This window comes from Pseudophryne corroboree, chromosome 8 (assembly GCF_028390025.1).
Source record: "Pseudophryne corroboree isolate aPseCor3 chromosome 8, aPseCor3.hap2, whole genome shotgun sequence".
NCBI classification, from domain to species: domain Eukaryota; kingdom Metazoa; phylum Chordata; class Amphibia; order Anura; family Myobatrachidae; genus Pseudophryne; species Pseudophryne corroboree.
The window spans coordinates 395412622-395429844 of record NC_086451.1 but is presented as its reverse complement, the minus strand read 5'-3'; the positions used below and the strand labels follow the sequence as shown (position 1 = coordinate 395429844).

Here is a 17223-nt window from a genome sequence, read left to right as displayed (position 1 = left end):
TTTTTCACACATTTATATGTCAACCTGTATGTCGACCATTTGAAGTCGACCTATTGACAGTCTACCTAGACACTGTAGACAGAGCCGGCCCTAACCAATATGATGCCCTAGGCAAGATTTTGGCTGGTGCCCCCTAGCACCACCGCTGGTTCTGTATCTGACCTTGCACCTCTTTCCCAGCGCCATCACCCATCACCCATAGCAGTCCTTGTACCCCCTATATTTTAAATAGGAACAGTTCGCACATTTGACGCACAGCCCAAAAAGGGGCATCTTCTTGCTGGGAAAGGGCATGGCCACACAATAGTAACCCCAATTCCAATTACGCCACACAGTACTGCAACTTTATTCACATTTTATCTTGCGATAGTGTCCATAATTCATATTACATCCCACAGTAGTATAATTTTACCTTATAAACGTTACGCCTCACAGTAGAGCCCCTTATTCACATTACATCACACTGAATTGCTCCTTATTCACATTACACCACACCTTATTGCTCTTTATTCACATTAGACGACACAGTAGTGCCCTTTCTATATGCAACGCCACATAGTAGAGCACCTTATACACATAATGCCACACATTAGTAATGCATTTATACAAAATTCCACACAGTAATGCCCCTTGCACATATGAGACACATTAATGTCCTTATAAACATAATGCACCTTACACATTATGACAACCTTTATTAATGCCCTTTTACACATAATTTCCCTTACACATATGCCGCACATTAGTAATGCCCTTATACACATAATGACACACATAGTGGCCCTTTACCATATGTTGCACATTATTAATGCATTTTTACATGACACACATAATGCTCCTTACACATATTCCGAACACTACTGCACAACCAACCCACTCACATGCACACAGCACTCACACTTCCACTAACACTGTGACCTCTGCCTCTGCTTGGATACAGATGTGTCCTCACAAATCTTGCATCAATGCTAACGTCGGGCACCTTTTTTTTAAAATGAAAATGCATCTTATTTGCATTTCTATGTAGCTAGGATGCACAAGCAGCTTCTGCTGAATAAACTGATATGCAGCATGCCTATATACTGTGTGAGACTGTGGCTGTATCTGCATATGAAATGCTACATACAGAATATAGGCATGCCGCATATCATTTTAATCATCAGAAGCTGCTGATGCCCCTAGGCATATCAAATGCCCTAGGCAATTGCCTAGTTTGCCTATGCCTATGGCCGGCTCTGACTGTAGATATTTAGACTGCATAGTGTAATGAAGTTACAGACAAATAAGCTTCCCTGCCAAGGATCACATTATCTTAGCTATGAGCCACTCCTTCTGCAGAAATCACTGCCAGGAGTTTTTGAAGCTAGTAAGGATCTAATTACAAAATACTTAAAGCACCTCTATTCCAGCAAAGAAATCACAGTAACTCGGCATTAGCTCAGCATGGAACCCCTGACTCTGGTCCTGCTATTTCTGGTCTCCTGTGTCCTCAGTCTTTACACCTGGGGCCACATAAAGAAAAGACAGAACCTGCCTCCTGGACCAACCCCACTACCTGTTATCGGCAATCTCCTCCAGCTGAAGTCAGGGCAATTGTTGGAATCTCTAAAAGAGGTTAGTAGCAGAGTCCACCAAGGGGTTAATAAATCTGGTGTTTTCTAGTAAACCATTTTTTGTTACAAACAATATTATTGCAGTTAGGTTTTGCGTTCCAACAAATTACAATTTATTAAGAATTACTGTTTAGTGCATCTTTCATATTATACTGTATGAATAATACAGTATTTTGGGTATTCTTTATGTGAGGAATCCAGACCCTGTATTGTATGTTTAGAATAATGTATAATAATAAAATAATGTAGAATAATTGTATTGTATAATGTTAAGGAAATTGGACTTGTGCACTGTTGTGAGAAGACAAGCTGTGTATCATAGGTGTGCGCAGCACATTTTATTAGGGGGTGCACGACTGGAGTGGCGTGTCTAGCACCGTCTACTGAGCATGCCCCGTACTGCCTAATGGGCATGTTTAGCACCACCTGCTGGGCTTCAGTAATATAGAGATAGTCAATGAAAGGCTGCGGCACTCACAGGTCTTGTAATCTGTATGCAGATATCTGGAACTGTGGACATTCCAATCACATCAATTCTGGACTCTGTGGTTCCCATTCTCAATAAGCAGATTGAGAATTTACAGCTCATACATCATATGATCTAGGTGTTGACATATTTAATTTTATTTTCATGTATTTTTTATTCCATTTTATATGTAGACTCCGATTGTCTTAATTAATGTTATTAACATAATAAATCTTTTTTTTTTCTACGTCAGCTCTTATCATTAATTATTCCCCATTAGCCATTGGTGGTTGTTCTTCCACTTTTGCGCAGCCGTTTCTTCTTATTATTATCCATTTATTATAAACACACACACAGTGTTTCACGGCAGTGCAGGTGACAGAACAATTGTACAAATATATAAATTATATTCATGATCTGAGGCGATATTCAGCAGTTTTGTACCTTTTTTTCTATGTTTAGCACCACCTGCTGGGCTTCAGTAATATAGAGATAGTCAATGAAAGGCTGCGGCACTCACAGGTCTTGTAATCTGTATGCAGGTTATATACTGGTCCACCTCATTTTAGCAGGACACTCCAATCCATATACAGGTCAAAGTTTCATTATATTACATAAAATTTTGTCAGGACATACAAAATTTTATGTAATAAAAAATAACGCTGCATATTGGCCCACTCCGAGATGTGTGCGTGTCATAGGCATGCGCAGATGCCGACATATGGTACGGGTGCCTCTCCGGACTCCCCCCCCTCCGCCACGAAACTGACTACGTCCTCCACCCCTTCCACTGGGACATAAGACTGCTCACCTGGGCCGCCCAGGTAAGCAGTCTATATCCAGGACAGGGGAAGTGAGAGTAAACTATAATGTCGCGGAGTGGGAGAATTCCGGAGCGGCACCCGTATGTCGGCGTTTGGGGTGTGTCAGCAATGGCAGGTCACACACGGAGTGGAGATACTGACTGAGAACGTGGGCAGGAGGACTGCGCAGGGCGGGCGGGGAGGAAGAGAGGGAGGCCGCTCCCGCGTGGTGTGATGTTGGAGCATGACGGCAGGTGGGTTGTGCGGCCGGCCACCAACCCACCCACAATCTGTGAGTCTGACCGACGCAGCGGGAGGGGGTGTAACTAACAGCCATTGCAGCGATGCGCAGCAGGTGATCCGATCATCGCTGTCTGTGTGCTACTATAGTAGCGTTGCTACAACAGCAGCACATAGACATCGCAGACGTGATGTGCAGGAAGTGCCGGACAGTAGGGGGTGCCTGTGCGCACTAGGCACCCTTCGTGCGCACGCCTATGCTCTTTATTGTAGTATAAGGGGCTAGGTGGGACAGTCCCTGTATTGTACAGTGTGGGAAAGGCAGGCCCTGTGTTGTACAGCAAGTGTAAGAAGCTCTATATTGTACAGTGTGGGTAGGGTGGGCAAAAAGTGCAACTAAGAGGAGGGGGGAGTGGGTACTAATTCTCTGGGCTTGTTAGAGGGACCCAGGTCCACCCCCTTGAATGGGTGGTATTAAGTATGCCAGCTGTTGGGATCCTGGCGCTCAGTATACCGACGCCGGAATCCCAACACCCGGCATATCGACAACTGTTCTCCCTCTTGGGGGGTCCACAACCCCCCTAGAGGGAGAATAAATAGCTGCACCACCATGCCCGCAGCGTGGCGAGTGCAGCGAGCACGCAAGGGGCTCCTTTGTGCTTGCCCCGCTGCCGGCATGCCGGCGTTCGGGATCTCGGCGCCGGTATGCTGGCCGCCGGGATCCCGCTTGCCGGCCACCCATACTACACGCCCCTTGAATATACTTATCTGGCTCCGACAAGCATATCTCCTCCACGGTGCCATTTTCCCAGTGACATCTGCAGGAAGATGGCCCCGCACTGTGCCAGAGACTTTGCTCTCTAGTGCACATGCTCCATCTTCTGAATGTCATTGGGAAGATGGTGCCGCGGATGAGGAAATCCAGCTTGCCGGAGCCAGGTAAGAAAATGGTTTCCCCCACCTCCGAAAATCTGCCCTTGGCTGAGAGGCAAATGTCGCCACCTTCACCCCCCCCCCCCATATATATATTTTTTTACTATGGGGGGATTATGGTGATGTTCTGATTATACGAAGCACCCAAAATCAGTACCTGGGCCCAATTAGCCTCTCTACAGCCCTGATGGCAGAACCTGTAGACCGTTAAGGAAGCCATGTTTGGTACAGTACAGACACAGAGAAAGAAGCCGTTTTTTGGGGTGCACCGAGATTCTAACAATTATAAATTAATATATCACTTTTATTGTTTTCATTAAAAAAAAAAAAATTCAGCCATATGAAATATAAAAAAGATAGGTGAAAATAGAATTAGAAATTGTAAATTTAAAAATAATTATTTTCCACGGAGACTGCTGCTGCTGTGATGAAGATTTCTCTTCTAATAAAGGCTTAATAGCCCCTGCTGTTATTAAAATGCTTAATTTCAGTTGTCTTGCTGATATTCAATATTTCTGTTCAGCAATCACCAGTAATTAATACAATCTATTTATACCAAATATCTGTTGATGGAAATAAATTCTAACTGGTGTTCTATTATAATAAAGCTTTCTTGTTCGTAGAAATATATGTCTTATCTATAGCCCTTATAAACACACTGGATGTAATAAACCTTCATTTGTTTCACATATATTAGTTACACTGTTGCTCTCATTTAACCAATGTGTCTACGTGATTTATTAACAGAATTGTAGCAACAGTTGAAAAATAAGAATGTGTATTTATAATGTTAGTGTTAGGTGCCGCTGTCCGCGGCGCTGCTCGGTCTGCTTCCGAGCGACGCTCACGGCCGCCACACCTCCCTTCCTGCCCGCCCGGCGCCTTGCAACGCCAGGACGCCGTGCGCGCTGAGCCGCCGGGTCCCTGGCAACGCCAGGACACCGTGCGCGCTGAGCCGCCGGGTCCCTGGCAACGCTGGGACGCCGTGCGCGCGTAGCCGCCAGACCCTTAGCAACGGGGACGCCACAGACGAACCGCGTTCCCCGTTGCTTCCTGTCAATCAATACACCTGTTAACTCTGGTCGTGCAGCAGGGCAGCTGCACGACATTACTAATCAAGCTTCGCTGTAGCTATTGGAGGGCTCCCTGTTATATTCTCCCTCACTACCTGGCACAGACGCCGGTGATAGCTTCCTGTATGCTGTTCCTGCCTTGTAACATCTGTTCCTGGTCAGCTGTATCTGGTCGATCCTGCTCCCTGTGCTCCTGAGTCCTGGAGTTCTGAAGCCGGTCCTGGGAATCTTTCCTGTTCAAGTGAACCTGCTGCAGTCATCTGGGGGTTCTCGTTTGTTGGGGTTCTCTTCCGGTTTCGTGAGTAGCGGCTTCTGCCGCGTGTTGCGGCCTAGGCCGCTTAGTCCTTTTGGTACTTTTTGTATTGGTGGTTTTTGCGGAGGTTTCCGCTTTTCACTGTCCTCCCCGGAACTCAGCGGTGCTGTGTGGGGGAGTGGACAGTGATATCTTTTGTTGTTCTTTTCCTTTGGCGGCGTGCCACACATATATTTAGTTTTAGGGTAGTTAGTAGCCCCTAGCTTCTGTTTGCTTTAGTTAGAGGTCCCCTTGTTATTATCCTGTCTCGGTTCACGCTTTTTCTCACTCTAAGACCTGGGGGCATCGGAGTTGGGCAGACCTAATCCGCCCTTCAAACGCGGCTGCCGTGGTCCCAAGAAACCATAGTCACTCAGGCGTGAACTGACCACACGGATAAAACAAAGGAGGTAGGGTGCTAGGGGCTATTCCCGTTCCCTCCCTATTTCAGCGTCACGTCCTGGTGCTCTGGACTCACTTCGCAACATCTTTCTAGTTCTGAGCATCAGGAACGTAACATTATAACCGGCCCAAAAAACACACAAAAAAAAAGTTATTTGTATTTGGTGGGCTTTGAAATTCGGCCTCATGAATCCGGCAGTATTAGGACCGAATCCCAGCCAGCTTTTGGCCAACCAGATTCAGGAACTAACTCAGATGGTTCAGGATCTTACTCTTCGGGTGAGATCGCAGGAAGATCTTTTGCGAGCCTCCCCGAGTATGATTCCAGAACCAAAGATGCATCTACCTGACCGTTTTTCAGGTAACCGAAAGGATTTTTTTAATTTCAAGGAAGCTTGTAAGCTTTATTTTCATTTAAGGCCCCGATCCTCTGGTACTGAGTCTCAACGGGTCGGGATTGTGATGTCATTACTACAAGGCGATCCACAAACCTGGGCTTTTGGTCTAAAAGCCGATGATGTTGCCTTGCTATCTGTAGATGCCTTTTTTAAGTCCTTAGGCCTTTTGTATGATGACCCTGATAGAGAAGCGTCGGCTGAGAGCCACCTGCGTGCACATAAGCAAGGGAAAAATCCAGCAGAGGCGTATTGTACCGAGTTTTGCCGTTGGTCGAACGACTGTGGCTGGAATGACCCGGCCCTGCGCAGTCAGTTTCGCCTCGGTTTGTCTGAAGTTATTAAAGACAGTCTCCTTCAGTACCCCACTCCAGAGACTCTAGACAAACTCATGGAGCTTGCTATTAAAATTGATCATCGTCTCCGGGAGCGGAGGGCTGAAAGAGGAGCTAGTTTCAGGCCTAGTCCATGTGTGTATACTTTCCCTGAGGACGTCGAGGAGCCCATGCAAATGGGTCTCTCCCGGCTGTCCCCAGAGGAAAGAACCAGAAGGCTAAATTCTGGTCTTTGCTTGTATTGTGGTGGCAAGGGACATATCGCACGTAATTGCCCGAATAAGCAGGGAAACGCTCTGACCAAGTGAATAGTGAGGGGGTTCACTTGGGTCTGCAGTTAATCTCCTCTAATGATTCCTTATTAGTTCCTGTAAAAATTTCCTTTGGTAGCCTCAGTTCGTTGGTGTCGGCCTTCGTCGACAGTGGAGCTGCGAGAAATTTCATGGATCTTGGTTGGGCTCAGGCTTTGGGCGTTCCACAGATACCTATGGATAAACGTATCACCATGCACGGCATGGATGGTGGTCCGCTTTCTAACGGGGTAATCACTCACCGCACACCTCCAGTACAACTGACAGTGGGGGCCCTACATTCAGAGAAAATCTAATTTTACCTTACCCATTGTCCGGCTGTCCCCGTAGTTCTGGGTCACCCCTGGCTTGCCTTTCATAATCCCACCATAGATTGGCAGTCTGGGGAGATTTCCAGATGGGGTCCCTTTTGTGTTAAGGAATGTATTTCCCGTCCAGTCCGGGTTGCGGCAGTCACCCCAGAACTTATTCCTTTGGAATATCAGGACTTTGCCAACGTTTTCTCCAAGGGTAATGCGGATATTCTGCCTCCTCATCGGTCCTATGACTGTGCTATTGACTTAGTTCCCAGTGCCTCTTTACCTAAGGGGAGACTATATGCCCTGTCTGGGCCGGAAACTACGGCAATGAATGATTATGTACAGGAGAGCCTAAAAAAAGGCTTCATTAGGCCCTCGAAATCTCCATTGAGTGCAGGGTTCTTTTTTGTTGAGAAAAAAGATGGGTCGCTCAGACCATGTATTGATTTTCGGGCTATGAATAAAATCTCTGTTAAAAACACCTACCCCTTGCCACTGATTTCAGTACTCTTTGATCAGCTCCGGACTGCCGTTATCTTTTCCAAGATCGATCTTAGAGGGGCTTTCAATCTCATCCGAATTAAATCTGGGGATGAGTGGAAGACGGCTTTCAGCACACAGTCGGGACATTATGAATACCTGGTGATGCCGTTTGGGCTGTCAAATGCTCCTGCTGTATTTCAAGATCTCATTAACGACGTCCTTCGCGACTTTCTAGGAAAGTTCGTGGTCGTTTATTTAGATGACATTTTGATTTACTCCGAGTCTTTAGAACAACATATTACCCATGTGTGACTGGTCCTTCAGAAGTTACGGGAAAATCATTTATACGCCAAACTGGAGAAATGTGATTTCCACATCACAGAAGTGTCCTTCCTGGGGTATATTATTTCTCCTAAGGGGTTTTTCATGGAACCAAAAAAACTCCAGGCCATCCTAAATTGGGCACAACCCACGAACTTAAAAGCAATTCAGCGCTTTTTAGGGTTTGCAAATTACTATAGGCGTTTTATTCATACCTTCTCTGATTTGGTTGCTCCTATAGTAGCATTGACTAAAAAAGGAGCGGACCCTTCCAATTGGGCGCCTGAAGCCAAGTTTGCCTTTCTGGCCTTAAAGCAGGCCTTTGTCTCAGCTCCAGTGCTCAGACACCCTAACCCGGAGCTCCCCTTTATTGTCGAGGTAGATGCCTCAGAGGTTGGAGTGGGGGCTATCCTTTCTCAGGAAGACCCGGAGTCTCAGGAATTACACCCATGTGCCTTCATGTCCAGGAAATTCTCCTCCGCAGAATCCGACTATGATGTTGGTAATCGAGAATTGTTGGCAGTTAAATGGGCTTTCGAGGAGTGGAGGCATTGGCTGGAAGGAGCTAGGCATACCATTACGGTGTTTACTGACCACAAGAACCTGCAGTATATTGAGTCAGCTAAACGGCTTAATGCTCGACAGGCACGTTGGGCGCTGTTTTTTACTCGTCTCAGGTTTATTATCACCTTCAGGCCCGGTTCCAAGAATACAAAAGCCGATGCCCTGTCACATTGTTTTCTTCCGGTTCACAACAACCACCCGGCTACTACCCCCATAGTTCCATCGTCTGTCATCCGGGCTGGCCTCACACAGGATTTATTTACACAGCTAGTCCAGCTTCAGCAGCAGGCTCCCAAAGTCACTCCTGCAGATCGTCTCTTCGTCCCTGAATTTCTGAGAGGCACTGTTCTAGCTGAGTTTCATGATAATAAGGTTTCTGGTCATCCGGGTATCACTAAGACCTTGGAGTTAATCTCTCGCTCAGTGTGGTGGCCTAATCTTTCTAAAGATGCAAGGTAATTTGTCCGTTCCTGTCAGGTTTGTGCTCAGTACAAGGTATCTCGATCGTTGCCGGTCGGGCTACTCATACCTTTAGCCTTTCCTCTCAGGCCATGGTCACATATATCCATGGATTTCGTGGTGGACCTTCCTCTTTCAGCTGGATTTCGGGTCATTTGGGTGGTAGTAGACTGTTTTAGTAAGATGGCCCACTTCATTGCTCTCCCCCGATTACCCTCTGCTCAAGGGTTGGCAGTTTTATTTCTCCGCCATGTGTTCAGGCTCCATGGTTTACCCAGGGATATTGTCTCTGATCGGGGACCGCAATTCATCGCCCGTTTCTGGAAACGTTTTTGTGACTCATTAAATATGAAACTCTCTTTAACATTTGGGTACCATCCACAGTCTAACGGACAAACTGAACGTGTTAATCAGTCGTTAAAACAGTATTTACGGCTATATGCGGCCAAACTTCAGAATGATTGGTCTGAATTTCTTCCTTTGGCCGAGTTTGCCTATAATAACTCTTGTCATTCTTCCACCAAGGAGTCCCCATTCTTTTCGGTCTTGGGCTTTCATCCTAGAGCCAATTCTTTTTACCCTCATTTTCCAGTCTCCTCGTTGACCTTAAATTCCCGTCTCAGAATGATTTGGAAAAAGGTGCACCTTGCCCTTAAGAAGGCTGCCTTCCGAGAAAAAAAAAATTCTGATAGGTTCCGACGCCCATGCACTTTTAAGGTGGGAGATAAGGTGTGGTTGTCAACCCGCAACATCAAGCTCCGACAACCCTCGGCTAGATTGGGACCCAAATTTATAGGACCGTTCCTTATCATTAAGAAGGTCAACCCAGTTGCTTTTCGGCTACGCTTGCCTAAATCACTCAAAATTGGCAATACTTTTCACTGTTCCCTTCTGAAGCAGTATTTTTCTTCCAGGAGATTCCCTCGGAAGACTTCCCAGGGTAGACCTCCGGTGGATGTTCAGGGGGAACAAGAGTTCTTGGTGGAGAAGGTTTTAGATTCCAAAGTTTCTCGGGGCCGGCTTTATTTTTTGGTGCACTGGAAAGGCTATGGCCCGGAAGAAAGGTCTTGGGTCCTGGATAAGTAACTACATGCCCCTAAATTTAAGAGATTATTCTTTCAGGAATTTCCTCAGAAACCTGGCTTTAGGGGTTCTTTAACCCATCCTCAAGGGGGAGGGTACTGTTAGGTGCCGTGGTCCGCGGCGCCGCTCGGTCTGCTTCCGAGCGACTCTCACGGCCGCCGCACCTCTCTTCCTGCCCGCCCGGCGCCTAGCAACGCCAGGACGCCGTGCGCGCTGAGCCACCGGGTCCCTGGCAACGCCAGGACACCGTGCGCGCTGAGCCGCCGGGTCCCTGGCAACGCTGGGATGCCGTGCGCGAGTAGCCGCCAGACCCTTAGCAACGGGGACGCCACAGACGAACCGCGTTCCCCGTTTCTTCCTGTCAATCAATACACCTATTAGCTCTGGTCGTGCAGCAGGGCAGCTGCACGACATTACTATTTAAGCTTCGCTGCAGCTATTGGAGGGCTCCCTGTTATATTCTCCCTCACTACCTGGCACAGACGCCGGTGATAGCTTCCTGTATGCTGTTCCTGCCTTGTAACGTCTGTTCCTGGTCAGCTGTATCTGGTCGATCCTGCTCCCTGTGCTCCTGAGTCCTGGAGTTCTGAAGCCGGTCCTGGGAATCCTTCCTGTTCAAGTGAACCTGCTGCAGTCATCTGGGGGTTCTCGTTTGTTGGGGTTCTCTCCCGGTTTCGTGAGTAGCGGCTCCTGCCGCGTGTTGCGGCCTAGGCCGCTTAGTCCTTTTGGTACTTTTTGTATTGGTGGTTTTTGCGGAGGTTTCCGCTTTTCACTGTCCTCCCCGGAACTCAGCGGTGCTGTGTGGGGGAGTGGACAGTGATATCTTTTGTTGTTTTTTTCCTTTGGCGGCGTGCCGCACATATATTTCGTTTTAGGGTAGTTAGTAGCCCCTAGCTTCTGTTTGCTTTAGTTAGAGGTCCCCTTGTTATTATCCTGTCTCGGTTCACGCTTTTTCTCACTCTAAGACCTGGGGGCATCGGAGTTGGGCAGACCTAATCCGCCCTTCAAACGCGGCTGCCGTGGGCCCAAGAAACCATAGTCACTCAGGCGTGAACTGACCACACGGGTAAAACATCGGAGGTAGGGTGCTAGGGGCTATTCCCGTTCCCTCCCTATTTCAGCGTCACGTCCTGGTGCTCTGGACTCACTTCGCAACATCTTTCTAGTTCTGAGCATCAGGAATGTAACAGTTAGTTCCAAATACCAGCAATGTTCTCAATCTCTTTTAACCCGGGTGCTGGGCTATATTCACTGCGCCTGGCTATATAATTAATTTTCAGTCACAACACATAATATTAATGCAATATAATATGTATATTGTGCATTTGTCTATAGCCGAACTGGCACTAGTGCAGTGATTATAACTGTATATAACTTGAGCTGCATATAGCGGCTCCGGGTGCCCGCTGCGTTCTGCCGACTGATACTCTTAGCCTGCACATCCCTTCACCTGCTCCTGGTCCTGACCCCGTTGCCGAGTGCCGGATGGATAATAACCGAGCACTCTTACTGTCCTGGCCGTCACTCGGTCTAACGGGGGTCAGTTAATTTTAGAGGAGCATTGAATAAATGACTTTGGATAGACACTGGGTGGAACAAACACTCACTTGTTTCACATATAATATAATCACACTGTTGCTCTTATTCATCCAATGTGTCTATGTGGTTTATCAATAAATTTAATTGGCTATGCCTGTGTCCTGCAAGCCACTAGTGACATAACATAGTATACTGTGCCCACCACATATACAGATTCATCTTTTTATGGCAACAGTGTGTAAATGGAAGTGTGTGTGTATTATGTTAATTCCCGATACCAGCACTGCTCTCTATCTTTTTAACCGGGTGCTAGGCTACATACACTGCACCTGTCTATGTAGTAAGTTTTAAGCCACAACACATTAATGCTATTGTAGTGCGGTGTGTATGTTGTAAATTCATATATAGCCAGACTGGTGCTTATGCAATGATTATACTGTTTGTAGCTCAGACCGCGTGCAGCGGCTCCGGATACCCGCCGCGTGCGGCCGACTCAATCTCTCAGCCTGCACGTCCCTGCACCCACTCCTGATCCCGCCGCTGAGTGCTGGGTAGTTGTTATCCGAGCACTCTCACTGCCCTGACCGTCACTCAGTCTTGCAGGGATCAGTTAATCATAAAGGAGCATTAGATAAATGACATATTTTCATTAAAATAGCAGCAGTAAAGTCACAGTTTGCAGCAGTTCTCTGAAAAACGCCAACGCACGTTTCATAGAGGCTGCTTCGTTAGGGCATCAAAACACGAAGCAGCCTCTGTGAAACGTGCGTTGGCATTTTTCAGAGAACTGCTGCAAACTGTGACTTTACTGCTGCTATTTTAATGAAAATATAATGTAATTTATATAATGCTCCTTTATGATTAACTGATCCCTGCCAGACTGGGTGATGGTCAGGGCAGTGAGAGTGCTCAGATAACAACTACAAGGCACTCAGCAGCGGGATCAGGTGCGGGTGCAGGGACGTTCAGGCTGAGAGATTCAGCAAGACAACTAAAATTAAGCATTTTAATAACAGCAGGTGCTATTAAGCATTTATTAGAAGAGAAATCTTCATCACAGCAGCAGCAGTCTCCGTGGAAAATAATTATTTTTAATTTCACAATTTCTAATTCTATTTTCACCTATCTTTTTTATATTTCATATGGCTGAATTTTTTTTTTATGAAAACAATAAAAGTTATATATTAATTTATAATTATTAGAATCTCGGTGCACCCCAAAAAACGGCTTCTTTCTCTGTGTGTTTGTTCTGTATTCTCCCAGGCCAGGGGTAGCACTCCCGGACAGAAATAAGGTGTGGATATCACAATATAAACTTGTCATAAGGGAAAGAGAACAACTATTTTGAAAAATCCTTACTGGTGCGGGAATACTCTTTCCTCTATACAATGTTTGGTACAGTGTCAGAGGAGGGCAGGCCTTGTTTTGTACAGTAAGTGGCTCTACATTGTACAGTGTGGAGCAGGGTGGGGAAACCCTGTTTTGTACAGTTGAGGGAGCCGTGTATTATACAGTGTCAGAGGAGGGCAGATTGTACAGTAAGGAGGCTCTACAGTATATGGTAGTGTGGGGCAGACCATTTTGTCGTACAGTAGAGGGAGTCATATACAGTGTGGGAAGAAATCATGTTCGTCTGGTATTGTACAGCAAGTGGAAAGTTAGGACAGGCACTTGAGGGAGATTTACAGATGTGTCCTCGTACATCTTTGCAACAGTTCTTTGCAACAGTTGCGTCAAACAGCCCCTCTTGGCACGTCAGTTCCTGTGAGACTCTGCTAGCACCGGCCGTGTCTTTGACGAAAATGCTGCTGGTTCAAAATGTGATGTGACTGCGGTGCACCAGGAGACTCTGCTGATTAATTTAATATGAAACGCTTGTATGTCCATGTGCAAATGAGTCTCTGAATCTGCATATGAATTATGATTATGAATAAGCGGCTGCAGATTTTAACATGTCAAGTTACTTTGTGCTTCATATACAGACTCAGTCACACACAGTGTCGCATATCAAATTAATCAGCACAGACTCCTGGTGCATCCTATTTACGGGATGTAGTTATGTGACCAGCTGTCAGGAGACCGCTGGTCACAATACTACACCTGCATCATGGCACCCAAAAATACTGACAGTCGACATACCGACAAACAGGGACTAATCCCACCCATGGGTGTCCACGACACCCATACAGCGGGAATAGAACCTGTGGTGAGCATGGCTCGCTACCGAGCCCGCAAGAGTCTTCATTGCACTTGCAATCCTACCCCCCTCCCTCCCGGTATTCTTAACCCCGGGGTCCCTGCATCTGTATGGTGATCAGCGGGATTCCAAGCGCCAGTCACCAATACCCAACCCCTATTTGAAAGTACATCGTGTTGCGTCTAAGACACATTTTTGGAGTAAAAAAAGACACCCAGAGTTACACTGGACCTGTAAGCTCACTGACAACAGGCATATCCTGCTGTGTGTCATACTGAGGCTAGATGTATGAGGACACATCTGTAATAAGCCTTGGAGAGTGGTAGAGTGGAGAGAGACAAAGTACCAGCCAACAAATTTTCAAACACAGCCTGTAACATGGCAGCTAGGAGCTGATTGGCTGGTAGTTTTTCTCTCTGCACTTTATCACTCTCCAAGGCTTCAGAAGGGCTTGCTCTGCTTTATACGCTGTGTAGGATGTTAGACCCTATTGTTTTAGTGTAGGGAGTACCCTTAGAATATTATAGAATTTAGGCCCAGATTTACCAAGCCTTGGAGAGTGATAAATAGGCTGGTGCTTTATCACCATGCTATCAGCTCCTAACTTCCATGTCATAGGCTGTGTTTGAAAAATGACAATTAGGAGCTGGTTGGCGAGTACTTTATCTCTGTGCTATTTATCACCCTCCAAGGCTTGATAAATCTGGGCATAAATTATATAATTATAATATATAATTAGTTGTATAGTAAACACGTTTATGACTCACTGTGTAACACATACCAATAATATAATTGCCTCCCATGTTTAGATGAGAGAGAGATATGGAGACGTGTATACACTATACCTAGGACCGCGGCGGGTGATTGTCCTTTGTGGATATGATGCAGTTAAAGAAGCTCTGGTGGATCATGGAGAGATTTTTGGGATCAGAGGTCTACTGCCATGTGTAGACTTGTATTTTAAAGGTCATGGTAAGTAGACCCCATCTAATTTGTACAATATTGGAATCTACTATGCAGTGTGATGTTGGCAGTACCCATCAACAGTAGGCCACTGTAATGTGAATTAAAATGTATTTTATATGTTCTTCTTAAAAACATCAGTAGGAAGACAGCAAGATATTTGTCACAGTTATTTTCATGGCTAGGTCCATCCTGTATGCAAGTATTCCTTAAAAGCCTTAGCTGTATATTGATTATTGGTAAATCACAAGTAGTGGTTATTAGCCTACTCATTTAGTATGGCTTCCATATGGAAAATGAACCACTAACCTCATTCTAAAACATGATGGCTGTAGCACTAAAAGCAAAATAAGAAAATGCTATCAAACTTAAGCTGGGTACACACTGGGCGATCTAGCCAACTATTTTAGCTAGATAGGTCGTTGAACGATAATATCATTCCATGTGTACAGGCTAGATCACTAGGTGCGCTCCCGCAGGTAAACAACAAAATAGTTGATAGATTGTGCAGCAAGGTCGATTTTGGCTAGATCGTTCATGATCATTCACTGTCTACACCGTGTGTATGAACGATGAATGATTTTGGCTAAAAGATGACATCTAGCCACCAAGAAAATATTTACATTTGGAGCAAAAAAACATCTAGCCAAGATCTTTGAATGTGCTAGATCTTTCCATGTGCAGTGTTGTATGCAGTGGTAGGGGCCCATGATCAGAGGTGTGGCTAGCCTCCAAAGGGGGTGTGGCCAGCTACCACAGAGGTTTGGCTAACCATTAAAGAGTAACTGGTCTGGACTCCTTGATAACTTATATAGTAATTAATGCTAGTGCATGCATGATAATGTGCCAGATTAATAACAGCAATGTACTGTAAAAAATACATCATAATCCTGTGCAGTATAAGGTAACATATGTATAATATATAATTCAAGTGCACAGTCTAGAACCTGATCCCTAGAGGAGGAGGGGCCCACAGGCAGTGGGGCCTACCGGTGGTTTCCCCTGTACCCCTGTGGGCCAGTCCGAGCCTGTCCATGTGTATACTAGATCGTTGACTCAGGAGCAGGGAGCTGAAAGTGAAAGATTTTATCTTTCGGTCTTTCCATGTGTACCCAGCTTTAGAGCCAGAAATATATTCAGCAAGTTAGGGGCAATAAGGTTAATCCTTTGTCCTCCAGCACCCACTTTTACCCACCCGCTTCCTCTTAATCCACTTGTACTACCCCCCCACACACACACACTTAGCATCTACCAGAGGCGTCACTCACCTCTTGGACACCCGGTGCGGCGGCAAAAAGGGGGCGGGGCTTCGCAAGAAGGGGCGGGGCTTCACGGACTGGCATCCGTTTTCACGGCTTGAATGACTGGAAAGGGGCGGTGCTTTCTGAGAAGGGGCGGAGCTTCGCGTCCCGACACCCGTTTTTTTTGTCACTAGGGGGGTTTAGGAGGTGTAGGCTCACTCCCGGGGAGTGCTGTGCTTGCAGTGCTGGGTCCTACAGAGTGACAGGAGCCGAGTGCTGCACATAATGTAACAGTGCAGCACCCACCTCCTGTCTCTAAGCAGGAGCTGGCATTTTGGTGTCACCCCTCGGCGGGTGACACCCGGGAGCGGGCCGCACCCCCCGCACCCCCCTTGTGACGCCACTGGCATCTACTATTCCGCCTCCCCCTTTTGTTTTCATTAGTTAATTCCCATAAAGAATCCATTAATCCATGCCTACCCCTAGAACTCATTGACCTGTTACTGTAAATAATAATTTACACAATCACCCTGGCAGCCATTTATCCATTCTGCTCCAATAATTCATTAACCCCTTTGCTGGGGAGTATGAGCCCAATTTGCTTGTTAAACAAAAATGACTTCAGGACCCACTTGTCCTGAAAACTGTTGGGGACTTGCTGTAGTTGTCTCTCTTGTGGAAAAAAACCAATACAAATAAATCAAGTGTGAGGGAGTGATAAGTCCCTCTATCTTCCCAGCCTTGGCACCTAAAATAGAAGAGGGACCCCTCTCTCAAATGAGGTACCTTCATTAAAGCTAATATCTGTTGATCAGTGCGTTTATCACAGTACTCCCTGTATTACAGAAATATTATGGAGTCCAGGCATGAGAAAAGACCGCCCCCAACCAGGCATCCAATAATTTACACTCAGTAGGTCTACCACTAATGATAGACGTGCATTAAGTCGACAGGGTCAAAAGATCGTCGGGGTGCAAAAGGTCGACATTGAAGAGGGAATTTGGTTAGGGAGCTCCATATAGTACCTTCATTGCTGAATTTGCTAAAGGGTGGTTTTCTAAATTACCTAAGGGACACCATTGTTAATTATGTGCTTAGAGCAGGATATTCCCATTGAAATGAATAGGTGAACTTTGGTCAAAGCATGGATGTTCCCATGCTGATGCCCATTCAGCATCTGGTCATTTTTTCCTTGGTGATGGGCCTGAATT

At 46.2% G+C, this 17223-nt stretch overlaps 1 protein-coding gene across 7 annotated transcripts in view; it reads left to right on the top strand.

The window, feature by feature from the left end:
- LOC134949265 (cytochrome P450 2A13-like) overlaps positions 1–17223 on the top strand; it is a 94266-nt gene that overhangs the window by 23855 nt on the left and 53188 nt on the right. For 4 of the 7 annotated variants that reach the window (XM_063937754.1, XM_063937755.1, XM_063937757.1 and 1 more), the window contains one exon: positions 14618–14780. The exons of 1 other annotated variant lie outside the window; for it this stretch is intronic. In XM_063937754.1, the coding sequence (XP_063793824.1) occupies positions 14618–14780 (163 nt within the window). Of the gene's footprint in view, positions 1–1353; positions 1615–14617; positions 14781–17223 lie in introns of those variants that run through there. 2 more of the 7 variants (XM_063937758.1, XM_063937753.1) reach the window with 2 other exon arrangements.